This window comes from Panicum hallii, chromosome 3 (genome assembly GCF_002211085.1).
Source record: "Panicum hallii strain FIL2 chromosome 3, PHallii_v3.1, whole genome shotgun sequence".
Lineage (NCBI taxonomy): Eukaryota > Viridiplantae > Streptophyta > Magnoliopsida > Poales > Poaceae > Panicum > Panicum hallii.
Window position 1 is genome coordinate 55456991 of NC_038044.1, and position 27697 is coordinate 55484687.

At 49.3% G+C, this 27697-nt stretch overlaps 1 protein-coding gene and 1 pseudogene across 1 annotated transcript; one reads left to right on the forward strand and one right to left on the reverse strand.

Moving 5' to 3' along the window:
- Nucleotides 1-19422: 19422 nt before the first annotated feature.
- Nucleotides 19423-20128, reverse strand: LOC112885513 (annotated as a pseudogene).
- A 1299-nt stretch (nt 20129-21427) lies between these two features.
- LOC112885515 (putative cyclin-dependent kinase F-2) lies at nt 21428-22153 on the forward strand. Its single transcript, XM_025951117.1, has one exon. The coding sequence runs from the start codon at nt 21428-21430 to the stop codon at nt 22151-22153; it is 726 nt and encodes a 241-aa protein (XP_025806902.1).
- Nucleotides 22154-27697: the final 5544 nt, after the last annotated feature.

Genomic DNA, 27697 nt, shown 5'->3' on the forward strand with positions numbered 1-27697 from the left:
TCCAAAAACCTGATCTCGTTGATAGGCTTATGGTAGCTAATTTTGCTGCAACAATAAGACCAAACGTTTTTTATGGTTCCAACTTTAACCGTTGGCGTGAGCGGGTGATATTGTGGTTGACAGCATTGAACATTATGCATGTGGCAAAGGGAAAGCCTGAATAGTTCACTTCAGAGGAAGGGAGTGCATTCGAGGGCGCCAATAACCTTTTTCGAGGCTGCATCATAAGTGTTCTAGCTGAAAACCTAGTGGACTCATACATCCATCTCAAAACGGGGAAAGAAATGTGGGATGCTATTGAGGCTCAATATGGATTTTCTGGCGCTGGTAGCGAGTTGTATGTTATGGAACAATTTCTAGACTACAGGATGGTGGAAGACCGTTCTGTAGGGGAACAAGCTCATGAGATACATACGCTAGCAAAATATCTCCGAAGTTGCAGCAAGGAGAGTCCATGTGTGTTACCTAACAAGTTTGTGGCCGGAGGTATTATCTCTAAGTTGCCACCTTCTTGGAAGTACTTTGCTACTTCACTGAAATACAAGAGACAAGAGTCCACCATCGATGGGTTCATTGGTACTCTTAATGTTCAAGAGAAGGCGAGAGCCAAAGACACATGTGGAAAAGGAGTTGTCGGAGCTAGCGCCAACTTTGTTCAAAAGAACAATAATTTTGTTCAAAAGAACAACTCCCACAAGAATAAGAAGAAACCTTCGTAGATGCAGAACCAAACAAAGACTAAACAGATAACCACTTTCGAGAACAAGAAGAAGGAAAATTGCTATGTGTGTGAGAGTCTGGACCACTTCGCTGAAAAATATCTGTATCACAAGGGCATGAAATCTGCCAACATGGTCATTAGTGAGGCTGGAGGAACATCGAGGTATGGTAATTCATTACCTACAGTTCTTTCAGTATTTTGTTTACCCGAGTGGTGGGTTGACACTGGAGCTAATATTCATGTATATGCTGATATTTCCTTATTTTCTTCTTACCAGGTTGGAGGGACTGCCTCCTTGTTGATGGGGAACGGATCGCATGCGCGTGTTCTTAGTGTTGGTACGGTCAATCTAAAGTTTACTTCGGGCAAGACCGTGCAGTTGAAGAATGTGCAGCATGTCCCCACCATCAAGAAGAATCTAATCAGTGGCTCTCTACTATGCAGAGATGGTTTTAAATTAGTCTTTGAGTCCAATAAATATATTTTATCTAAGTTTGAAATATTTGTTGAAAAAGGTTATGATAGCGGAGGCTTATTTCGCTTTCCTTTGGATGATTGTAATAAAGTTGTGAACAACGTGGTTAACATTGATAAATCTAATATATGGCATTTGAGGCTTTGTCACATTAATTTTGGTTGCTTGATGCGGTTAGAAAACTTGAATTTAATTCTGAAATTTACCTTTGTCAAAAATTCTAAGTGCCATGTATGTGTTGAATCAAAACAAACTCGCAAGCCTCATAAGGCTGCGGATGCGAGAGACTTGGCGACTTTAGAATTAATTCATTCCGATTTGTGCGAGATGAATAGTGTGTTGACAAAAGGTGGTAAAAAATATTTCATGACATTCATCAATGATTGTACTAGATTTTGTTACATCTATTTGTTGAAGTTAAAAGATGAAGCTTTGCACTATTTTTAAATCTATAAAGCTGAAGTAGAAAACTAACTTGAGAGAAAGATCAAAAGAGTTAGGTCAGGTCCGTGGTGGCGAGTACTTCTCAAATATTTTCACTTCATTCTATGAAGAAATGGTATTATTCATGAGAGGACACTGTCGGTGTTTAACCGGCTGCCCACCGTGGGATATACCCAAAGTGGTAAGTTTTGGGTGAAGGGACGCCGAGATCAGGAACTCGAAGGTGTAAGGAACACAAAGCTTAGACAGGTTCAGGCCGCAAGATGCGTAACACCCTACGTCCTGTATGGTGGTTTGTATTGCCTTTGGTGTAGAATGACCTAGTGATCTTCTATTTTTAGAGGGGTCCCTGACCTCCCTTATATATCCGAGAGGCCAGGGTTACAAAGATACCAACCAACACTAGCTAAGGAATCGCACCAGAACATATCTCGAGTAGATTCCCCCTGTATCGGTTAGCTCTATCTCCTATTTAAACGGAAAAAATAAGAGATAAACAAAATAAATAAGAGATAAGACGGACTTAATCTCTTAGACCTCTTTAAACTACGTTATGCGCCCAGCCCGGTCGTCCCGGGTCTGACAAGCCCCCGAGCTCTTCGTAGCTGAGTACTGCAGGCTTATCGAGTACTTTCGAAGCAGTCTTCGACTTCTTCCGGAGCTTCGTCTTGAAAACCTTCTTCGAGTACTTGCTTGGCTGCATCGAAGCTATGAGGTGCTCATACCCCGAATTTTTGTTATGGTGTGCGATTTAAAAATCGCACTCCATATGGAGTAGCCCCCGAGCCTTAGGTTGAATCAGAGAATCAGGCTGAGGGTCCCATTAATCTGCAATCCTGCTTATCCTTCAAAAAATTTGAAAAATAAGTAGTCGATGCCACGTATCCCGCAGCCCCCGAGCCTTGAATCCAAATCCCACAAAATTTGGAGATAAGGATCCAACAACCGTGGCATGCAGGCAAAAAATGACAACTTGCGAAATTACCAAAATGATGGTACAGATGATGGGTATTAGATTATTAATTCAAAAAACCCCTTTTTTCGGGCTAACTAACCCTGAAAAAATGGTTAATCAAATATTTAATCCAAACAATCCACCAAATGACCCCTCGACTTCGGAATATTCTCGGAAGTGGCTCCTGAACTTCGGAACAGTAACTTTTCTCCACCCCACTGGTTATTTAACCCCGCGACAACAGTAGGGAAAAAACCGCGCTTTCAATCCACATTCCGCCAAAAGCCACCAAAATCCCCAATCTGAGCCAAGCGCCGCCGCCATCCCCCCAAGGAGATCCTCCCGCTCCAACCTCCCCGCCACTCTCCCCGCAGCCCCCGAGCATCTCGTGGCCAGCGAATCGGAGATGGCGCCCAAGAAAGCAGAGATCAAAGAGAAGAAGATGGAGGAGGCGCAGCCTTCAACCGCAGAGTGGTCACACAGTAAGTGCTCCCTCAACCACCTTAAGAACCTAGTTTCCGAGGGGTTGCTGCAAGAAAAGACCCTTGTCAATTGGCGCCCCTCTTACCGCGAACCTTTTCCCATGGAAAATGTTGACGAAATCATCACATTTCTCCATTTTGCCGAACGGGGATTGGCCCTCCCCTCTTGTTCCTTCTTCCGAGGCCTTTTGTATTACTACGGGCTTGAGCTTCACCATCTCAACCCAAATTCTATTTGCCACATTTCAATTTACATCTATTACTACGAGGCTTTTCTTGGAATCGAACCCCACTGGGATCTTTTCCGCTTCCTCTTCCGCATCAAACCGCAGCCCACCTCCAAGAACCTTTCCGTTGTAGGGGGTGCCGGCATCCAACTGCGTCAGCGGGCCGGCGACAAATATCTCACATACAAATTCCCCTCCAACCTTCCTGGATAGAAAAACCATTGGTTTTACATCGAAAACCATGCTCCCCATCTGCCAACGAAGTCGAACAGACCACCTGTAATCAGGGGAGAATGGAACCTTGAACCCTCCGGCGGGGAGATGGACCAAGTCAAAGAGCTGCTGGACGTCATTGAGGCACAGAAGAAGGAGGGAGTGACCGGCGCTTCCGTTATGTTCGCATTTTACAAACGTTGCGTCCAACCCATCCAGCAGCGACATCGCCTGGGATTCGAGTACACAGGCCCCGCTGATCCTTCTCGCATGTGCGCAGAGGATTTGCCAGATGAAGTCGTGCTGCAGCGAGTTCAGCGGGTGCTGCTAGACGTGGACGCCGTGCCATACGTGCCCACATTGTTTTCCGCATGGAATCCGCCCAAACCAGTAAGTATTCAACTTCTTTTTGCTGAAGATAACCGCTTTTGCTTCGTTAACTGAAGAACTCTCTGCAGGGACACACGGAGCTGTACCGCAGCTACCCACCGCGACCTGACGTCCCCCGACCGGACCACCTCCTCCCCTCTGCTGCCGCTAAAGCCAAGAGGGCTCGCCTTGCTGTAGCTCAAGGCAGCAGCGAGTCCATCGAAGGCGTGAGCTCGTAGGCGGGAGAAGGAGCCGAAGGAGAAACGCGCCGGGACAACTCCTCCGAACAGAGCGTGGAGTTGACCGGCGCTTTGCCGCCGGTGCCGCAAGGCCATCGACTGGTGCGCAAGCGCAAGGCGTAGGAACTCGAATCCACCAGGTAAGGGTCTATCGGTTTGTTGTAATGCGGTACCTTAATTCTGAGTTGTACTTATGGCATCCTCTTGTAGTCCTTCCGCGTCCCTCGCCCGAGCCGGGCCCGAAGAAGAAGGGGCGAGCCCGGCGACTACTGCCGCTGTCACCATCACCGTGGCGGGGACCGCGCCACAAGCTGGTGAAACCCCGCCGTCGGAAATGGAGACGCCGCGTCAGGCCGTGCGGATGAAGAGAGCCATTAAGAAAAAATCTGTACTGTAAGTCTGCCTCTTGTTGCACTGCAAATGATTTGATCTTTCGGCTTATGTGTTGACTAACTTCGACTTCATTAGTGCTGCAAGTGCCGTGGACCTCCAGCTGACGCCAACTTCGACTGCCCCAGCCCCCGGGTCCTCGACCCGAGAGGAATCATCGAGTGCTGGGCCAGTCGCTGCTGCGTTAGCCCCTGAAGCATCGGCCCCTGAAGGGTCGACGCCCACGGAGCCAGCCCCCGGGGCCGACACCGCGCTGCCTGACCTGCCGCCTCCCGAGCTCCAACAAGTCGAGGCCGGGGCCGGTCGTGAGAAACAGGCCGAGGCCCCTAACGCCGCTCCAACAGATGGCGCAGGTGAGTGTCTGACAGCCCTGGCTAGCTACCAGGATCCACATGCTGTATGCTGAGAACATTTGTGATTGCAGGTGCCCAGCGGCTGACCACTGAAGAAGCCGTGGGAACCTCCAGGGGACCCGATGAGCTGCTACTGGCCGGATCGGGTAGTCAGGAAGCCGTTGCCACCGACCTGGCAGACGACCTGCTACTGACGGATGACAATGTCGATATCCTCAAGAAGGCGCATGACTTTACCATGGTAAGACCTGAGAGCATTTTCTGATAGTGGCTAAGTCGAGTTGCTAATCTGGCTTTTCCCTTTTTATGCAGAGTGTGATCGCCCACTCCCGGAAGCAGGCAGAGGAATTGAAGACCCTTGCCCGCGACTGTAAGGAACTCGATGCCCTGAGGAAGCGCCTTGACGACGAGAAGACGGAGAATGTTCATCTTGAGAAAGTCAACGCCGAGCTCCAGCGACAACTCGAGGAACAGAAGAAGGGGCTCGAGGCGCATAAGGAGCAGCTCAGGGAGCAAAAGAAGGCGCACCAAGGTAAACCATTGCTTCCCTCGGGTATTTTGCTCTGTATGACTCACCCTGGGTTCTGAAAAACTTTCCACCACAGAGCTTAGGAGAAATTTAATCAGTAAAGAAGAGCTACTTACTGACGTGAAGAACCTGCTCTATCGCCGTACAGATGACGTCGAGAGGCTGCAGAAGGTGATTGGCGACACTGAGCAACAGTTCGTCGACAGCCTTCGGCGAATCAAGACGCTGGGCGAAGAACTCGAGAGCATCAGGGGGGCCGCCCGGGAGCTGGTGGACGTGGTGGACCCACCGGAAGAAGGCGAAGCGAACCCTCGGCCCCTGCTAGAGCGTCTCTGTGAGGCCCCGAAGAAAGTGATGAAGTTCCTTTCTGAGGCACCTGTCAGTGCGTCAACAATGCCCTCGCAATCGTCAAGTCCTTCCTGCCGAGCGCGAAGCTGGAGATATTTGCTCAAGGCATGGCGGCGGACTGCACCGAGGAGTAATTCGACAGATACCTCCTAGAGGCCCAACCTGTATCAGAACACATAGTTCAAAGTGTAATGCAGGATTAGGGTACTGAAAACAAGTATTCACTTCCTTGTATATATGGTTTCTTTTGATATCTCTACTTGTGTATGTGCCTGTGCTGAATTGATATCCAGGCTTACAAGGCATAAGTAGTAGACACTACCCTGGGTGCAACGACCCTGAAGGTAGCCGTAGCTTCATGTAGGAACTTATCTAACAAGTTGTCCACAACCCGAACTCGTGGGTCTGAAACTGTTAGAAAAGAACGCGAGCATCGTCGCACAATTGCCAGGCTTTAAGGCGAAACTACTCCGAGTGCATTGACTCTGGACGTAGTCAGGGTCGCTCCTTATATGAGCGTGCTCCGCAAGTTAAGTGGGATCCGGACGGACGGATCGGACTTGTTGGGAGCAAATGTGGGCATCGCCGCTGTTGTGCCGTGCTCTTGGCAGAACCGAGACTACTCTGGTACACCGGATGTAGTCGAGGTAGCTCTTTATATGAGCTTATCCAACAACCTGGATATGAGCCAGTCGAACGGATCGATTGTGTTGGGAAAATGTGACTGCTGTCGCGTGCGACCATCCAGGGTCGCGGCGAAAACTGATATGGAGCGGATTTGATCGGGGCGGAGGGTTCCGTCGAGAGATGAAGTCGATAAGTTGTGAATATGGCCATAACCTTCGTATCATTCACGACAAGTAGTCGATTCACACAGATGTTTTCACGTGACAACGGCCATCGTGCGCCTGTGAAGGAGGGTATAACCCGAACATTGTGGCATACAGCCTCCAAATTGTTTCGAGGAAAAGAGATCTTCCACGCCCCCGGAGATTGGGACATCATCGGGCATTTTCTTATGGGTAGAACTTGCGCAGGTTCTGAATGTTCCAGGAATTCGGGATGTCATAACCCTCGGGACATTGTAGTCGATATGACCCTGGTCGGGTGACCTGCTTGACGATGAACGGTCCTTCCCATCTTGAGTTGAGCTTGTGCAGGCCGGATTCGTCCTAAATGCGACGCAAAACCAAATCACCAATGCTGAACGACCGCTCCCTGACGTTGCGATCATGATATCGATGAATCCCCTGCAGGTATCGAGCTGACTGAATGAGAGCGGTGCAGTGGACTTCTTCCACAGAATCGAGCTCTAACTGCCTCGCCTCGTCCGCCTCGCCTTCGTTATACATTTCGACCCTGGGAGACTTCCACAAGATGTCGGCTGGTAAAATAGCCTCAGATCCGTATACGAGGAAGAAAGGCGTTTGCCCTGTGGCTTTGGACGGTTGGGTCCGAAGCCCCCAGACGATATGCGGCAACTCATGTACCCACTTGCCTCCCTTTTTGCTGTTTTCATCATATAATCTCTTCTTGAGGCCGTCAATTATCAAGCCATTCGCCCTTTCGACTTGTCCATTGGCCCTTGGGTGTGCGACTGAGACATATTTAACTTCGATGCAAGCATTCTCGCAGAACTCCCAGAACTGGTTCGCCGTGAAGTTTGATCCCAAGTCTGTGATGATGGTGTTGGGGAAGCCGAAACGATGCAAAATATCTGAGATGAAGTCGACAACCCGATCTGGCGTGAGCTTGGCTATCGGCTTGTACTCGATCCACTTAGTAAACTTGTCGATAGCCACCAGAACATGGGTGAAACCGCCTGGCGCCATCGTGAAGGGCCCGATCATGTCAAGACTCCAACAGGCAAATGGCCAGGATGGCGGTATGGTGATGAGGCTGTGAGCTGGAACATGCGCCTGTTTGCCGAAGAATTGACAATTTTGGCACCTGCGTACGAGATCCTCCGTGTCGGTCACTGCGGTGGGCCACCAGAAACCGGCCCTGTATGCTTTCCCCACCAGCGTTCTTGAAGCCGCATGGTTGCCGCAGACGCCTTCGTGGATCTCCCGCAGTATGTCGTAACCATCTTCCTTTGTGACGCACTTCATGAGAACTCCTGACCGAGCGCCACGCCGATAGAGCTTGCCGTCAACCAGGATGAAGCCCTTGCTTCTTCGTGAGACGCGTGCCGCCTCTGCGCTCTTGGCATCAATTCCCGCTGGTAGCCGTTGATCTCGAATGAAGTTGATAAAAGCCTCTCGCCAGTCCTCTTCCAGCACCATAACCTCTCGATCGGGTTGTTGGGGACCCACGTTGATGGTTACCTGCGGAGAAGACTTGATGGATGGCTGCTTGAGCTCCTGGACGAAGACTCCCGACGGGACCTGGGTGCGCGTGGACCCTAGTTTGGATAGGATATCCGCGCCAACATTGTGCTCCCGCAATACATGATGAACCTCCAGGCCGGAGAAATTGCTTTCCAATTTGCGCACTTCCTGTACATAAGCCTCCATTGTCTCCTTGTTGCAGTCCCATTCCTTGTTGACCTGCTGAACAACAAGAAGAGAGTCGCCATATACAAGTAGTCGCTTGATCCCTAGTGATATCGCCAAACGAAGACCGTGAAGCAAGGCTTCATACTCGGCTTCATTGTTGGATACCGCCCACAGGATCTGAAGGATATATTTCAATTGTTGTCCTCATGGAGAAATAAGCAGAACACCGGCGCCGCTGCCGTCAAGCTTGAGCGACCCATCAAAATACATGGTCCAGTGCTCTGGCTTGTCCACCGGGGTTGGGACTTGATTCTCTCTCCATTCAGCCATGAAGTCGACTAGAGCCTGTGACTTGATTGCAGTGCGTGGTTTGAAGTCAATTGACAAAGCCCCCAGTTCCACTGCCCACTTGGATATGTGGCCCGTGGCATCTTGATTATGAAGAATATCCGCCAGCGGGAAGTCCGTGATCACAGTGATCTTGTACTCGTCGAAGTAATGGCGTAGCTTTCTTGATGTGATTAAGATTGCATACAAGAGCTTTTGAACAGCTGGATACCGTACCTTGGATTCGGAGAGGACTTCGCTGACGAAGTAGACAGGCCTCTGCACTCCCAACACATGGCCTTCTTCGCCTCGCTCGACTACAATAGCACTGCTGACAACATGAGTTGTTGCCGTGATGTAAAGTAGTAGATCCTCCCCTGGCAACGGTGCTGTAAGGATCAGAGGTGACTGAAGATGATGTTTCAGATCCTGCAAGGCCCGCTCAGCCTCCTCCGTCCATTGGAACTTATCCTGGCGTTTCAGGAGCTTGAAGAAGGGTAGTCCTCTCTCCCCAAGTCGGGAGATGAACCTGTTCAGGGCTGCCATACAACCTGTTAACTTCTGCACATCCTTGATTATGGCTGGAGCCTCCATATCAGTGATGGCCGTGGTCTTTACAGGGTTGGCTTCAATGCCCCGGTTGCTGACGATGAAGCCGAGCAATTTCCTTGAAGGTACTCCAAAGATGCACTTGGTGGGATTGAGTTTCCACCGAAATCTGCGCAGACTGCTGAATGTTTCCTCCAAATCTGCAATTAAGTCGCAGGATGCCCTGGTCTTGATGACGACGTCGTCCACATAAGCCTCAACATTCCGGTGCAGCTGATCCGTGAAACACATCTGGATCGCACGCTGATAGGTTGCTCCTGCATTCTTCAACCCAAAGGACATTGTTTTGTAGGCGTAAGTCCCGTACGGGGTGATGAAAGCAGTCTTGATTTGGTCCTCCTCCTTGAGCGCGATCTAATGATAACCTGAGTAACAATCAAGAAAACAAAGTGGGACACAACCAGCCGTCGAATCGACAACTTGGTCAATGCGCGGCAGCCCAAAATGGTCTTTTGGGCAATGCTTGTTGAGATCAGTGTAGTCGACACACATTCTCCATTCATTGTTCTTTTTCTTTACAAGAACGGGATTCGCTACCCACTCTGGATGGATTACTTCTTTAATGAATCCAGCCGCGAGAAGTTTAGCGATTTCCCGTTTAATGACCTCACGCTTGTCGTGGGCAAACCTCCGCAGGCGTTGCTTTTTAGGCGTAGCCTTAGGGTGTACATTCAAAGCATGCTCGACAACTCCCTGGGCACCCCTGGCATATCCGCTGGTTTCCATGCGAATATGTCTCGGTTAGCCCGAAGGAAGCTGACGAGCATGAATTCCTATTTGTCACCTAAGCCGGCACCGATGATAGTGGTCTTAGATGAATCTCCCTCCTGAAGCTGGATCGACTTGAGGGCCACGTCATCAGTCGACTGGATGCTCGACTTGCTAGCCTTCTTGGAAGGAATCTCCAGCCCGGATTGGGAAAGCTGCTGCGCGGCCGCGAGTACTTCTCCCGAAGCATCTGGCACGCGAGTAGTCGAAGCATATTGGATCGCCTCCTGATTACAGTCGTATGACTTCTTCAGGTCACCACGGAGGGTGAGTACCCCACTGAGTCCTGGCATCTTAAGAAGCAAATAGACGTAATGCGGCACTGCCATAAACTTGGCGTGTGCCGGTCGACCCAATATAGCATGGTAAGAAGATTCGAAGTTAGCCACCTCGAACTTGATGAACTCGGTACGATAGTTCTCCCACGTGCCAAAAGTAACTGGGAGGACCACCGTACCCAGCGAGTGTGCCGCGTTACCTGGGACGATGCCGTAAAAGGGAGACTTGCTGGGAACCAGCATGTCCTTGAAGTCCAGGCCCATTTTCTTCAGAGTGCTGACGAAGATGAGATTGAGCCCACTCCCGCCATCAATGAGGACCTTGGTGAGCTTGACCTCTGCGACCACAGGATCCAGGACCAAGGGGAACTTACCGGGCTCTGAAAAGCTCGTCCACTGGTTGTCATGGGAGAACGAGATGGGGACCTCCGACCAACGGAGTGGTCGTGGTACTGCCGGCTCGATGGACAAAATCTCCCGGAGAAGTAGCTTCTGGTCCCGCCTGGAACCAAAATCCTCGTCTCCCCCGAAGATGACGTTGACAACCTTCGAAGCGTCTTGAAACTTCAGGTTGCGCCCATGATCTTCTTGATCATCATCCTCGGGTTCTTTGTCAGCAGGCTTCTTGTTCTTCTTTCTGCCACCGGAGTTGCTGAACGTCCTTCGAAGGTGGTAGCAGTCGATGGCGGCGTGGTTGGCGCCCAGATGCCACGGGCACTTCTTCTGCAGGAGCTTTTTGAACTCCTCCTGCGTCGTCGACTTCTTGCCCCGCAAAGGATGATTGATAGCCGCGATGACATCATCTGGCTTTCGTTTCCGGGGTGGACCCAAAAAATCCCGCTGGCCTTTGTCGTTGCGGTTGTCGTTTGGACGCCTCAGATTGCTGTCCTGATGCCGTGGGAACTGCTCCTGCATCTTCTCCTCCTGTTTGGACCAATCGTGCATCATATCACGAAGGCCCGCAACAGTCTTTGGCCTGTTCCGCCCAAAATCCCTGTATATGCCCGGGTCGGTGATGCCGTTGTAGAAGCAATCGATGATGTCGTCCTCCGAGATGTTCGTGATGGTAGCGCGGACGTCGAAGAAGCGATGCGTGTAGGACCGCAGAAGCTCGTTACGTTCTTTCTTGCACTGGGCAAGATCGTGTCGAATACCTGCACGGGCAATCGCTCCCTGGAAATTGTCGATGAAGACCTTCTTAAGTCGTTCCCAGGAGTTGATGGAGTTGCTGCCGAGGCTCTCCAGCCAAGTGAGCGGTGCGGGATCCAAAGCCATCGGGAAGTAGACGACCTTGGTAATGTTTGAACCCCCTGCTACCTCGATGGCCGTGGAGTAACAACGGAGCCACTGTTGAGGAGCCTGCTTACCGTCGTACTTGGTGATGCCGATGGGTTTGAAGCCCTCTGGATACTTGTAGCTGCTGAAATATGCAGAGAAAGCAGGAAACCGATCGCTACAGTCAGTACCTTCGTTTTCGACTTCTTTGCGGGTCTTGCGCCTGGAAGAGATCACAGTCCGCGCGTCGCGGCCTTCATTGATGTGCTGGCACAGATCCTCTGGAGGAAGTCGATGATTGGCTTGTCACGGATGACCTCGTTGCGGTGGCTGCTGCCTCCCGCCAGGGGCCTGACTCCCGCGGGCGTTGTCAATTCTGAGATGATGTCGAGGGTGGCCGCCAGCCGTTCGGCTGTGAGCCTGACTTCGACTCTCACCCACGCGTTCCTCTCTGATGGTGGACGGCGGGTTGTGTTGATCCAGCTGGATCCAAGCCCTCTGCGCGTAGAGAAGTGCTTGACGCACCTCCGGATCGTGGCTGCGCTTGAGAATGGCCGTCACCCTGGCGATGTTGGCCACCGGAGTCTTGAAACCCCATTCGCTTACGGCGGCGAACTCAGGGTCAAGCTCGCGATGCATAGATCGCCTACGCTCGTTGGTTCTCCTCCGCCGGATTGCACGGGCCCTGTTCCTGGCCCTCCACGCCTCACGATCGGCGTCGTTCTCGTCGCCAGCGTTGGCCGTGATCTCATCTTCGGAGATCGCCTCAAAGTTGATGATGGGAAGATCCCCATCATCCTCGCCTTCTTCGGCCATCAACACCTGGCGGGAGGAAAGGTCATGAGAGCTTTCGTCGACTAGTTCAGTCGACCCCTCCACCACAGTGGCCAATGGCCTGCCCTCTTGGAAGGGCAATGGCTCGAGGTGAGCCACAAGCCGACCCTCCGCCTCGAGTAGATCGGAGAGCATCATGCCCCTCCAATGCACAATGCGCCCCTTCGGCAAAGAGGTGATCACCAAATCACCGGGACCAGAACAACCCGAAGCCCCCCGACACGCGGTGGCTTCAGGATTTCCGTCCTGGAGCAGCAAGTCCCGATCCTTCTCTAACATGGAGAGGGATCTAGATACGTTGGCCTCCTAAAGATCAGTGGACGGTTTGCATGGGCTGAGTTGAGATCGGCCATGCGGATCCCTAGATTGGAACAAGTCCAAACTAGGGGAAGTTGTCGCAACACCAGAAGAAGTCGAGCCTGGAGCAGACTCCATCTCGATCTGTGCTGCGGAAGTATGGAGCAGCAAGTTGTCGAGCTCGTTGACGAACTTGTCGAGGCCGCTGCGAGGATCCGCAGCGAAGGTTTTTGGCCTCATGTCGACGAGGAATCGCCGAAAGTTGCCCGCACCATCTGTGATGCAAACCCACGAGCCAAAAACGAATGTCGTACCCTGAGAGGGAACTGACCTGATGAAATTGAAAGATGCCATCGAGCTCGCCGGTGGATCTTCGACGCGCTCCCCTACCTGGCGCGCCAGCTGTCGGTGTTTAACCGGCTGCCCACCGTGGGATATACCCAAGGTGGTAAGTTTTGGGTGAAGGGACGCCGAGATCAGGAGCTCGAAGGTGCAAGGAACACAAAGCTTGGACAGGTTCGGGCCGCAAGATGCGTAACACCCTACGTCCTGTATGGTGGTTTGTATTACCTTTGGTGTAGAATGACCTAGTGATCTTCTATTTTTAGAGGGGTCTCTGACCTCCCTTATATATCCGAGAGGCCAGGGTTACAAAGATACCAACCAACACTAGCTAAGGAATCGCAGCAGAACATATCTCGAGTAGATTCCCCCTGTATCGGTTAGCTCTATCTCCTATTTAAACGGAATAAATAAGAGATAAACAAAATGAATAAGAGATAAGACGGACTTAATCTCTTAGACCTCTTTAAACTACATTATGCGCCCAACCCGGTCGCCCCGGGTCTGACAGACACCTCCATATTCAGCTCAGTCAAATGGGGTTGCTGAAAGAAAGAACCGTACTCTAACTGATTTGGTTAACGCCATGTTGGATACAGCGGGACTTTTCAAGGAATGGTGGGGTAAGGCTATATTATCTGCATGTCATGTCCTAAACCTGTTCCTACAAAGAAGAAAGAGAAAACACCATTCGCGGAATGGGAGAAGAAAAGGCCGACCCTTTCATACTACGTACATGGGGTTGTTTGGCAAAGGTTAGTGTGCCAATAACCAAAAAACGTAAGCTTGGACCTAAAACTGTGGATTGTGTCTTTCTAGGTTATGCTATTCATAGCGTTGGTTATAGATTATGCTATTCATAGTGTTGATTATAGATTTTTAATAGTAAAATCTGGAGTACCTGATATGCATGTTGGTACAATTATGGAGTCCAAGATGCTATATTTTTTGAAAATATTTTTCCCATGAGAGATTAAACAAGTTCATCTAGGCAAGAGATTATCGAGGAGGATATCTCTACCGAGCCGATAGTGCACAATGAATTTACACTTATGGATCATCCTGAGGAGGATAACAATAAAGCTCCTAGAAAGAACAAGAGACAGAGGACTGTAAAGTCTTTTGGTGATGATTTCATTGTATACCTCGTGGATGACACACCTAGGACCATTGAAGAGGCATATTCATCTCCTGATGCTGACTATTGGAAGGAAGCAGTGAGGAGTGAGATGAATTCTATTATGTCTAATGGTACCTGGAAGGTTGTTGATCATCCTTATGGGTGCAAACCTGTAGGATGCAAGTGGGTGTTCAAGAAGAAGTTTAGGCCGAATGGTACTATTGAAAAGTATAAGGCTAGTTTTGTAGCTAAGGATTATACTCAGAAAGAAGGAGAGGACTTCTTTGACACTTATTCACGTGTTGCTAGATTGACCATAATTCGAGTGTTACTTTCCTTTCCAGCCTCCTATGGTCTTTTCGTTCATCAGATGGACGTGAAGACAGCTTTTCTAAATGGAGAGTTGGAAGAGGAGATCTATATAGATTAGCCAGATGGGTTTGTATCAAAAGGTCAAGAGGGAATGGTGTGCAAGTTATTGAAATCTCTGTATGGCCTCAAGCAAGCACTTAAGCAGTGGCACAATAAGTTCGATAGAACTTTGACATCTGCCAGCTTTGTTGTAAACGAAGCTGACAAATGTGTGTGCTATTGCTTTAGTTAGAGTGGAGTGATATTGTGCCTGTATGTGGATGACATACTAATTTTAGGGACAAGCCTTAATGTGATTAAGAAAGTCAAAGAATTTTTATCTCAAAGTTTTGAGATGAAAGATCTGAGGGAGGCTGATGTTATCGTTAATATAAAGCTGGCAAAGGATGGAAATGGTGGGGTGACTCTGTCAGAGTCTCACTATGTGGAGAAGGTTCTGAGTCGCTTTGGGTATAGTGACTGTAAACCTATCTCAACTCCTTATGATACCAGCATAATTCTGAGGAAAAATAAAAGGATAATGAGAGATCAGCTGAGATATTCTCACATAATTGGCTCCTTGATGTATTTAGCTAGCGCTATGAGGCCTAACATCTCATTTGTTGTGAGCAAACTAAGCCTGTTTGTTTCAGACCTGGGAGATGATCATTGGAATGCTCTTGAAAGAGTAATGCGCTATCTAGTAGGGACAATGGACTATGGCATTCACTACACCGGGTACCCTAAGGTATTAGAGGGGTATAGTGATTCTAGCTGGATCTCTGATGCGGATGAGATAAAAGCCACGAGTGGATATGTGTTCACACTCGGAGGTGGCACTGTTCCCTGGAAGTCTTGCAAGCAGACCATCTTAACAAGGTCAACAATGGAAGCTGAACTCACAGTGTTGGATTCCGCCACTGTTGAGGCTGAGTGGCTTCATGAACTCCTTATGGATCTGCCAATAGTTGAAAAACCGATACTGGCAATTCTAATGAACTGTGATAATCAAACTGTGATTGTCAAGGTGAACAGTTCAAAGGATAATACGAAGTCATCCAGGCATGTAAAGAAACGTTTGAAATCTATCAGGAAGTTGTGAAACTCCGGAGTTATAGCCTTAACTATGTTCAAATGGCTAAGAACCTGGCTGATCAATTCACAAAGGGTCTTTCACGAAATGTGATAGATAATGCATCCATGGAATTGGCCTGAGACCCACGTGAGTCATTCTGTTGTGGCAACCTGTTCTATGTGATCGGAGATCCCGTGAATCAAAATGGTGAAACAAATCATAGTATGAGTGAGATAAGAGAACCTTTGTAAAAGACTCATTCCAGGTGAATGGTGCATTTCTCTTCTATTCTGTATGGTAGGTTGGCTTATGCCTTAATGTGTTCCAAGTGGTTTCTTTGAAACAAGGGAGTTGTTTCTTTGAAACAAAGATGTTGTCCTACAGAACATCTTTAAGTAGTACACTTATATGGGTCTGACTATTGGTCATAGTCTATGAGATTTGGATGATCTCTAGAAACTCATGAAAGGCCTGAAGTATGACTTATAAGCTCCAAACCGCGGGGATGCTTATGCAACCTAGTATTAGTGTAGGGCTTTGGTAAAGCTTGTTTGCACAAGACTGACACTTCAAGGCATAGTCCATTGTACAGTTGTGAATAAGTGTAGCCTTAGTTCTAGATGGAAGTTCAACTTAACAGTCTCCGTCAAATAGTGGTATATCAAAAGGGTATGAGAGCATTTTCCGTGTGGCTTGAAATTCTTGGTGGGGATTGTTGGAATATGTGGACTTTTGGCCCAATATTTGCAATTAAAGAATTAAAAGCCCACTACTAATTGCTAGGAAGTTATTGTGTAATCTCGTAATGAAAGTGGAAGAGAATTTCAACCGACTTAAAAGGTGAACTGTGTGTACACCGCTTGTGAAGCTGTAAAAGGGAATTGGCAAGCCACACGCGCTCGTGCTCGCTCACCTCGCGGGGCCGGGCTGAGGCCGAGGCCTAGGGCGTGGCGAGTCGAGTAGAGTTAAGATGTGCCGTGCCGTGGCGAGCCGAGCCTAGCCAAGCATGAGCCTGACGTGATGCACTGCGCTGTGGGGCGGTTGTTTTGTACAAAGTAATGGCCATTACATTGTTTGATGGCGTTGATGACATCCAAGTGCATCCTCCCGTCCCAGACTCGCATCTATATCACCAGGTGTCTTCTCCTCTTCCTTTGTATGCGAATACACCTCTCTTCTTCCCTCTGCTGCTCTTCTGCATTCCCATCACCGGTGTTCCGCGCACATCTCCGGTGAGAGAAGGTGCCTTCGGAACCACTGCGCACTGAAGGTCCCGCATGGGATAGCTGGGCAATCAGGTTTTTGGGGAGCATCTTCACGCGACTGCTCGCCCAGAACCATGACGTCTTCATCGGCGTACTATTCACCATGCGTCCCTACACACCAACTCCGTCCGTCGACATCATCACCCGTACCTCTTCGCCGCCTGCGTATGACTACTTCCTGAAACTGTGCGACTACTTCCTCAACAAGTATGACTACTTACACAATAATTACGACTACTCAGTACCATGATTGACTACTTCAACAACTCGTACAACTACTTTTGGAAGGCCATCTGCACTGCACCGAATTCGTTCGACTACTTCAACGAGGCCAGTCGAGCATGTCTGCTCCAACGAGTAACGGTGTATCCGGTGCCACCGGCATTGGACCCACCTTGGTGTATAGTCTGATACTCCTCTTTTTTATTAGATTCATCATTAAATTCATGTTAACTTTGAACAGGTGCACAAGCCTTGTTTTACTCATCATAGTTATAAAATTATTAACAAATTGTATGTATAATTTTGGAATTAAAATGTACTAAAAATACCTATTTTTCTAACAGAACCTCTCGGGCCGCGAAGCCTCCAGATGTTGACGTGATTTGATTGGTTGGAAATCTCAAGCCTGAGCCGAGCGTCCTCCAGTCCTACCTACGTTGCCTGAGCCGTGAGAGCCGAGGTGAGCCAGGCGGATGAACGTGCGCTCGTAGGCAGTCGTCCGATGCGTTGGTTGCCACGTGGCATCAAATCAGAGTGGGTCATCATGGATTGGAGTTTAGGGGCCGTCCTGATCAAATTTTCTCTAAACCCCTAATTTCTCGGTGATCCGAACCCCTTCAAATATTGGAAAAACCAGTATAAACAGAATGAATCACACTAAATATCTACTTAAAAAAATTGAAGCCACGGATCGCCGCGCTGAGACATCGCTGAAAACACACACGTGCAACGCGGTCGTGCCTAGAACCATGTCTGACTTGGATTCTTCGCACCTCCCGTTGTCTTCGACTCAAGTCTTCCTATATAAGGGTGTGTTTGATTGGGGAGCCAACTTAAATGGAATGGCTCCATTCTAATTTCTGAGAATGGAGCCGCTCCGTTCTACGTTTGGTAAGCAGAACGCAGCCGCTCTATTTTTTTTTGGTTGGAGAGTGTGCTAGAGTAGAACCATTGCATTCTGTGTTTGGTTGGAGAGCCAGGTGAGTGTGGTTAACTCGTCCTTTGTTGAGGTGAGCTTACAACCATATTTCAGTTAAAATGCACCATAATTAACTGAGTTTTAACATGACATAATATGCAATATAATTAACTGAGTTTCAACATGACATAATATGTAGAATTAATCCCAAGTGCATTGTTAAAGGACACAGGCAAAAGTACAACGCATACATGAGTTCAAGTCAACCGAAATAACTAGACTAACCAACATAAGGGCAGCAGCCACCATGACACTAACCATGGCCCACAAGCTAGAAGTTCTCACTAACGAAACTCGAAAACCACGATAGCTTCCAATCGGATGGTAGATTCACGAAAGCATGGGCATCATTGGGATGCCTAACCAAGTGATGATAGTATCGAGTCTTGTGGTGAAGCTCAAAACCTGGGAGACTGTCCATGGCTTCAAACAAACCATCTGGTAAAGCATTGCTTGCTTTCTCTATTGCCTTTGCTAGCCTTTGGCTGCCACGATCAAATGCTTCAACCAAGCAATCAGTCTTTCTCCAGGTATCATCAGTAGTCTTGGCTCTCTTAGCTGGTCTAGCTGATGAAGATATATCATCATTGACAACACTTTTACCAATACCATGGTTCAGCCCATCACTTTCTGCAATGGCATCACCCCCATTGCTCACACCTTCACTTTTATCAGTCCCAATTGGTTCATTAGAGCTCTTTGCATACTGACCGGTAGTGACACTATTGCCAAAGATTGTAGCTAGAAAACCATAGTATGGAAGAGGCTTGTTCAAATATTCATCATCAGCCTTGTTTTTTGGATCCTAACAGCGAGTGCAACACTAATTAAGTACAATATCAAGCATATAGTGATATCAAATACAAAAGGCTAGTGAAATTCATACCGTCATATGTCCTTTGTAGTAGTCATGATCTAGAGAGACAATGAATTCATCTTCATCCCAAAGAGCAGCACTCAAATTCTTAAGATAGTTGATACTAGCGTACTTCTTCTTCCATGTCTTCAAGTGATTACTAACTTGATCACCTGTTCTTGTGAGTTTAAAATGATCGTTGAGAGCCTTAGCACAAGCGTTGAGATGAACTTTCTTGAAGCCGGTAGAGGTCTTAGTGCCATCAGCTACAATGTTGCTAAGAAAGGTGAGCACAAATGTGGACTGAGTTGGAGTCCATTGACACACTCCACTAGCAGCTTTTGCACCGCTTGCCTCCATGTCCATCCCCTACACTGAATCATGACAACAAATACATTAAATTCAGGAAGATAGTTTGCCAAAGCACATGTCCATATTGCAGCAAGTTTGCCAAAGTACATGTCAATATTTCAGCATCATACATGTGTATACAAATAAAAGATACATGTGCATACAAATAAAAGATTCATGTTGTACATGTCCATACAAGTGAAAGGCACATAAAAATAAATACATAACAGTCATATATTGTTTGCATAATAGTCTTCCCACATGGCATTGGCAAGTTCCTGCCTGAAGTTAACCATAAAGGCATGCTCTGCTGCTTGTCCATGAGAAGATGTTTGATGATTAATGGTAGGCAATTCCTCACTCTCAGCAATGATAAAGTCATCACCTCCATCTTGTATAACCCAATTGTGAATAATACAACAAGCAACCACAATTTCTACTTGTGTAGAGAAGGGAAAGAATGGTGTAGCATCATCAAGAATTTTAAATCTCCTCTTCAATGAACCAAATGCCCGCTCAACTGTGACTCTCAACGATGACTGTCTATGATTGAATAATTCCTTCTCATTTTGCACAGGATTGTTGCCCCACTCATGCAAGTGGTACCGAACACCATGAAAATGGGGCAGAAATCCAGGTTTGGCTCCTTAACCGGCATTAATTAGGTAGAACTTGCCTAGCATACAAGGGATATGTATGTAAGCTGCACTAGGTATTAAATTTCATGACTAAAATAATGAGCTACACAAGTTTTATTTTACCTTTAGGAACACGAAGACCATTTTCCCTCTCTAAAGCATCCCGTAAGACTAAAGCGTCATGGGCTGTCCCCTCCCAACCGGCCAACACAATTGTGAATCGAAGATTAAAATCTACAGCTGCCATGACATTTTGAGTAGCATAACTCTTTCTACCACGAAAGGAAGCCTCCTTGTGTTTAGGAACAGAGGCTCGCACATGTGTGCCATCTATTGCTCCAATACAATCCTATTATACAATTAGAATGGAAATAATATCAGAAATTACAATCTGAATTTCACCCTTAAAATGAAAGGGAGATAGGCCTCACACCTTAAAGTAAGGATCCCATCTTAGGTTTCCTGCAATTTTAGCTGGAGTTGATGTCGATGGTGGTGTAATGAAGTCCTTTCGTAGCTCTGCAATAGCGTGAATTACTTTGTTGAAATAGCAACTAACAGTTTCACCGGACCTATCAAAATTGGTGCCAACTAACCTATTTCTAACATTGTGACCTATTGTGTTTAAAAACATTGCAACCTGCTGCTCAACACACAAATGTATGATGTCTTGCAAAAGGCCTCGGTCCCTAAAAAGCTTACAAAATCGAAAGAAGGATACTCTATTAAGTCTAAGCATATTAACACAAGTTACATCATTCTTCCATATCTTATTATTCAGATACTCAATTCTCATTCTATCCCTCTCCTCAATTGGAGCATAGGTAATTGTTTCTACAGGTTCACAACATTTTCTTTTTCTAGATTGAATAACCATGGCCATCATTGACAGTAACATATGTGCTGAAGCTATGTAAAGTAAAAGTTCCTGCTTCTTATCCATCTAAATTATACAGAAAAAGATAAAATCAAAAAAATTTAAGGCATAACAAATAATCACATAAGGCATATAGTCAGCAGTTGTAACCTTCTGAGGCATACGCGTTGCCTTCGTTCCTCCAGCCAAACTTCTTCCTGCAAACTGCCAAGATCAAAACAAAATATCACTGACCGAACAGATCAAGAAATCATAGATAGGGGCGGTGCCCCGCGCGGGCTGGGGTGGTGGGGCGTTTGAGGAGCAGTCGCCTGGGATCCGCCGCCGGCGGCGAGGGGGGGGGGGAGGGGGGGCGAGGAGCGGGGGAGAAGGGAGAGGGGCGGTCACCTGCAGGTGGGCGGCGTCGGAGGATGAGGGGCACGGTGCTCTCGCGCGTGTGGGAGACGAGCGCTCGCGTCGGGTCATTTTGAGCAAGCGGTCTCATTCCGCATATTGGGGGTATATTCCCTTGCTGGAGCTGCTCCGTCCCAACATTCCTCAACCACCGGTAAAAATGGAGCCGCTCCATTCCATCTCCATCCATCCCACGAACCAAACACACCATAAATCAGCCTTTGCCACTCGCCGCAGGCGCACCCCAACCAACCTATCCGATCCGGCCCCTCTCCCTTCTCCCACTCGCGATGATCCAGCAAGCCGCCGCCGCCGCCATCGACGACCATGCCACCGCAGGGGCGCCCCGCAAAGAGGCAGCGCATCCCCATCACCTGCACCCAGGACTACGAGGAGATCTGCTGCCTCGGTGCTGGTGCCTTCGGTGTCGTCTCCAAGGCGCGCCACCGCTGCACCGGCGAGACCGTCGCCATCAAGCGCCACCAGTCCGACGACGGCTGCAACGGGGAGCTCCTACGGGAGGTGTGCTTCCTCGACGCTTGCAATAGCCTCCCTTTCCTCGTCGGCTACGACGGCCTCACGTGCGACCGCGCCACCACGGAGCTCTGCCTCCTCATGGAGTACGTCGGCGGCCCGACCCTCAGTGACTACCTGCGCGGCTGCCAGTGCCGCCGTGGCGGCCAGAGACCGCCGCCGCCGCTGCCAGAGGCCACAGTGCGCGCGGCGATGTGGCAGCTGCTGACAGGGGCGCAGCGGATGCATGAGCGCCGCATGGTCCATCGGGACATCAAGCCCACCAACATCCTCGTCGGGGAGGACCACCGGACCATCAAGATCTGCGACCTCAGCCTCGCCATGCACGCGTCCGAGCTGCCGCCGTACGCGCAGGCCAGCACGCTGCTGTACATGGCCGCCGAGGTGACGCTGGGGAGGGCTGACTATGATGTGCGCGTCGACACCTGGTCGTTTGGCTGCGTCATGGCAGGGCTCCTCAAGGGGAGGTCGCTGTTCGAGGGCAGAGACGAGGTGCTCGACACGATGGACGGCCACTAGGGAGACACTCTCCGAGGATGAGTTCGAGGTCCTGAGCGGCCTTCTCGCGTTCAACTCTGAGAACCGGCTCATGGTGGATGCCGCGCTCCAGTTGCTGTGGTTCGAGAACGTCGACACACTGGCACTACCCCAGGAGGAAGAAGTGGTAACCGCGCCGTCGGCGTTGCGCAAGAAGAAGCCGCTGCTTATCATCCCGCCGCCATTGCCAAAGAAACCTAAGGTCTTCTGATCGCAAGTTGGGAGTCATACCTGGGGTTTGTTTGGTTTGGCTTTTGGTTGTGTGGCGTTTGCCCCCAAAAGCCAAAACCAACCAAAGGGGTTGGCTGACCCCAAAATCAACACTAAAAACAGCTTTTTAGTTCAATCTTCATAGCACCTCCCCCTACTTTTCTTGGTTGTGAGGGGTAACTTTGCTCAAAATTATCCACCTACCACTGGTTATGAATGTACCCCTTCATTTCTTTTTTTTTCTTTCCCCCCACCGATCCCCTTCCTCTCCCCGTCGGACAGGCCCCGCGTCCCAAGGGCGAGCCACCGCCGACACCGCCCTGTGACCCCGTGGATGAGCTCCGCCATGCGCGAGCCTGTCGGCCGCTGGAGAGCTACCGTGGGCGAGCCACCGCCGGCGCCATCCCATGACCCTGAGGGCGAGCTCCGCCATGGGGCCGAGCTCCGCGCCGCCTCCGGGGGAAAGCTCCGCTGCGCACATAGCTTCCGTGGGAGCTGGGTGCCCTGAGGGCGAGCTCCACCGTGCGCCTATTTACACCATTTTTTGACACGAGTCTGGTCTATGATGAGGCAAGTGAGTAGCCGATGGAAGTTGGCTGATGTTAAAATGGAGTTGGTCGATTGGCCGATGTGGCATCGCAGCCGATGGAGCGGAATTGGTGCTGTTGGCCTATGTCAGAAAAAAATGTTATGTAGAGTCCAAGTCTTGTGCGAGTTGTTTGTTATAGAAAAGATTGTTTTCTTTTTAGTCAAGTTATATGGTGTCATGATCGACTAGATTTTGTTAGCTTGGACTATAAATATTGGCCTGCAAGCTTGTAAAATAATGCCAATCCAATCAAATACAACAATTACTTCTTCTTTGTCGGTGACTTCGCCAAACCCTAGTTTCGTAGCTTTTTCTTTTCTTCAGTGAGTTCTTCTTGTCAGCAGGGCTGCATTGCTTTGTTCTCCGGCTTGCTAGTAAATTCCGCGTCTACTGAGTAAATTAGGCCCTTGATCGACGACCCTATCCTAAGTCCTATGATCAAGTTACCATGCCTCATCGGTACAGGGTGCCAGATTTTACCAAGTTCTCTGGACAGGATAATGTAACAACAATTGAACATATCAATCGGTTCTTAGTCTAGTGCGGGAAGCTTTTGGGAATGACACTTCAAAAAATTTGTTTATTCCCGTTGTGTCTTTCTGGATCGACCTTTGCCTGGTTTTCTTCTCTTCCAACAAATTCCATTATCACATGGGCTATTCTTGAAATGCAATTCCACAAATACTTCTTCGCTGGTGCTTATGAGATGAAGCTTACGGATCTGACGGCCGTAAAATAGAGGAATGATGAACCAGTCCTCGATTTCATTCAGAGATTCAGGGACATCAGAAGCCTTTGCTATAGGTTATCTCTAAGCGATAGCGAGTTAGCTAAATTGGCTTTTCAAGGACTTTTGCCTCACATCAAGGAAAGATTTTCTTCACAAGATTTCAAGAGCTTAAGTCACCTCATTCAGAGGTTGTCACATGTTGACATCCGTGTCCAGGAGGAGCACGTTTCAAAAGAAGGTTAGTTTCCTTGGAGCCTCCTCCGATTCTAAAGATGAGGGTGAAATCGGCTTGGCAGAGTGGACCAGGAACAATAAGCTGGTTTCTTGCCCGTTTGCCAAGAAGGATGCAGAGAAGTACAGATTCGACATCACTAAGGCCGATATGATCTGTGATTTGCTGTTGCAGGAAGGGCAAATCAAGTTGTCTCGTAATTATATGATCCCATCGGTCGAGGAGCTAAAAAATTGCAAGTATTGCAAGTGGCACAATACAATGTCCCATAATACCAACGAATGCAAGACCTTCCATCAGCAGATCCAGTCGGCTATTGAGCAAGGGAGGATAAAATTTAAAAATCCTTCAAAGCTGATGAAGATAGATGGGCATCCTTTCCCATCGGCAAATATGGTGGAAATCAATGATCTAGGCAATGTTGGTGTTTTACCGCCAAGCCCACCGAGGGATACCCCTGAGGTGGTGAGTTGTAGGTGAGGTGTCACCGAGATCAAAAACTCGAAGGTGCAAGGAACATAAAGTTTAGATAGGTTCGGGCCGCCGAGAGCATAGTACCCTACGTCCTGTGTGGTGGTTTATATTAGATGTTGATCTGGTTGATCTGGTTGGAGGGGGTCCCTGTCCGCCCTTATATAATTTGGGGGGACAGGGTTATATGGAAATCCTAGCCGTATACGAGCTCAGGAGTCCTACCCGAGTACTTTTTGGGTAGTTTTTTTCTGTTCTGACTAGTTCTACTATGGTACGAGTAATTACAATTGGTGTAGGGTGTGGGCCATGTCCCACCTCTTATCCTATAATATATACGCTATGTGCGTAGTCCCGTGACACCGGGTCTGACAAGCCCCCGAGCTCTTCGTAGTCGAGTACTGCAGGCTTCCACGTACTTCTGAAGGCGTCTTCGAGTTCTTCCCGTACTCCATGTTGAAGGTCTCTTCCGAGTACTTCATTGGCTGCATCGAGGCTGTGAGGTGCTCATGCCCCGGGTAGTTGTCAAGTCTTCTTTTATATGGGGTGCGATTAAACTCGCACTCCATATGGAGTAGCCTCCAAGCCTTGAATCCAAATCCCCAAGGTTTGGAAAAAAGGATCCATAGAATCGTGGCATCCAATATAAGATGATAAATATTTGATGGTTAAGATGGGCAAATTGGTTCAGAAATTCAAAAACTACTTTTTTCGGAATGAATACCCTAAAAAATAGTTAAACAAATAACTTCTCCAAAAAGAAGCGCCCTAAATTACCACTCAAATCAAACCTTTTTCCTTGATTTAAAGGCTAGATAAGACCTCTGGGTTAAAAATTTTAAAAACCCCTTATTTCGGAATTAAATCCCTAAAATAATGGTTAAACAATTATCATTCCGAGATAAATCTTCAAAAGCCTCTTAAATCGGGTTCTTCTACGAATCTTCCGAGTAGTTTTTCGACATCCAGCCTCCGAACGTGAGAGCTTAAACGATCCGCCGAAAGCACGCTGAGTGTCCTGTCGAGCCCATCCCCCGAGCATGGGAGCTAGAGGAGTCGAGGTTGCTAACGGTGCGTAAAACTAGTTGGGAGCTAGTAAACGCAGTGTTATGGGAGCGAGGCCCCTTAAGTAAACTACGCGTAGTACTAGTCGAGAACTAGTAAACGAAGTATCACTGGAAGCATGGGAGCGAGGCCCCTTCAGTAAACTACGCGTAGTACTAGTTGAGAACTAGTAAACGGAGTTGTACTGAAAGTATGGGAGCGAGGCCCCTTCAGTAAACTACATGTAGTACTAGTCGAGAACTAGTAAATGGAGTAGTACGAGAAGTATGGGAGCGATGCCCCTTCAGTAAACTACACATAGTACTAGTCGAGAACTAGTAAACGGAGTAGTACTGGAAGTATGAGAGTGAGGCTCCTTCGGTAAACTTCACATAGTATTAATCGAGAACTAGTAAATGGAGTAGTACTGGAAGTGTGGGAGCGATGCCCCTTCGGTAAACTGCATGTAGAACTAGTCAAGAACTAGTAAACGGAGTAGTATTGGAAGTGTGGGAGCGATTCCCCTTTAGTAAACTACACGTATTACTAGTCGAGAACTAGTAAATGGAGTAGTACTAGAAGTGTGAGAGCTGTGGCAGAACCGCCTGAATTATTCCGGCTCAAGTGCGCTTGTCATCGCTACCCAGGCGATATTAATTCAACGCTCTTCAGACGGGACAATCCATTGGTCTGTCGGATCTCCGTCTGATGCAACCATGGTTCAACAGGATCGAAGCAGGTTTACCTCGTACGAAGGCGAGTTTACAATTGCACACAACTCATCAACTTTTAAATCACAGGATATTACATATTATTACAAAATGTTCAGACTTAAGTAAACTTATGCAAACATTGTTCAAACGACAAGCTAAACAGCTTGTCCAGGTTCACAGCGGAAGCAAAATTAACGCGCGACTACATTCGGCACTGTGACGCCCTGAAAATTTCATATCTAAACTACGACTAAAAACTTAACCGTCGAAAAACCCTGACCCTCACCGCCACACGCACGCCGTCACATTCCCCGCCCTGTGCCGCACAGCGCCCGGCTTTCCCCCACGCGCACCGCCTCGACTCTCGCCACCGCGTCACGTCGACTGCGCGCGACCGCTCTCCGCAACTAGCGCCGGCGCTCCTCGTGCAGCGCGTGAATTCCGCGCGCGCGTGGCCGACCGGCCGCGGTCGCCACCGCGACCGGCGCCGACACGCGCCTTCTCTCTCCCTCTCTTTTCTCTTTCTCCCCCTTTTTCTCTTTCCCTCCCATTTCTTTTCTTTTTCTTTTCCTCTTTTCTTTTCTTCCTTTTCCTTCTCCTTCCCTCTTTCTTTTCCCCCTCCCTCCTCCTCTCCCCTGCTCCCGAGCACACCCCCCCCGCGCGCTAGCCCCTTCCGTGGCGCACCGCGCGCGAGCTCCTGCCCGGCCGCGCCGTGCCCGCACCACGCCACCTGGCCATGCCGTGTCGCGCCAACCGTGCACGCGCGCGCGCGTACGCCGCGTGCCGCGTCGCCCGCCGTGCCGCACGGCGCCCGCGTGCGCCTGCCCCCGCGCGTGCCGCACCGCCCGTCGTTGGCCGCACCGCACGCTGCTGCCGCACACCGCCGCCGTCCTGCACCCGTGCAGCACGCCACGTCGCGACGGCCGCAAGCGGCCGGGGCGCCATTAATGGCGCCCGCACCGCCCGCCGGCCGCCCCTTCCCAATCCCCTCCGCCTCACCGCCCCCCTCGGCCTATAAATAGGCCACCCGCGCGGCTCACCTCTTCCCCGCAGCTCACACCGCCGCCTCTGCCCTTTTCCCCAGCCCGCAGCGCCGCCACCACGAGCGCCTCTGCCCGCCGCCGCGTGCTCCCGTGGGCACGCCCCCTCGCTGCGTCCCGAGCCAAGGTGAGGCCGGGGATGGAATCCCCGCGCCCCCCCTCCCTCTTTTCCCCCACCCCCGGGCCGCCGCCGTGCCCTGGCCGGCCGGATTGGGCCGCCGCCGGCGCCCTGTTCCTCCCCCTCCTCTGTTTCAACCGGCAAGAGGAGGAAGAAGGGGCGTTTTAGCCCAAACCCCCTCCCTTTTCTGGTTTTTCCCCCAAAACCCCCTCCTTCCTATGAGCACTTCCCTATTCACTCCCCTTTTGCAAAAGAAACCTCGTACTTTCCATTAATTCAAATTAAACCCTCTAATACTTGAACCTAGATACACTTGACACTCTTTAGCATGCCCCGAGAATTTATAGTATTTACAAAAAGGCCCTCGCTCTTTCCAGAT

Bases quoted from the DNA above. Each gene is read 5' to 3' on its own strand.
- LOC112885515 (XM_025951117.1), top strand. From the start codon at position 21,428: ATGCCACCGCAGGGGCGCCCCGCAAAGAGGCAGCGCATCCCCATCACC.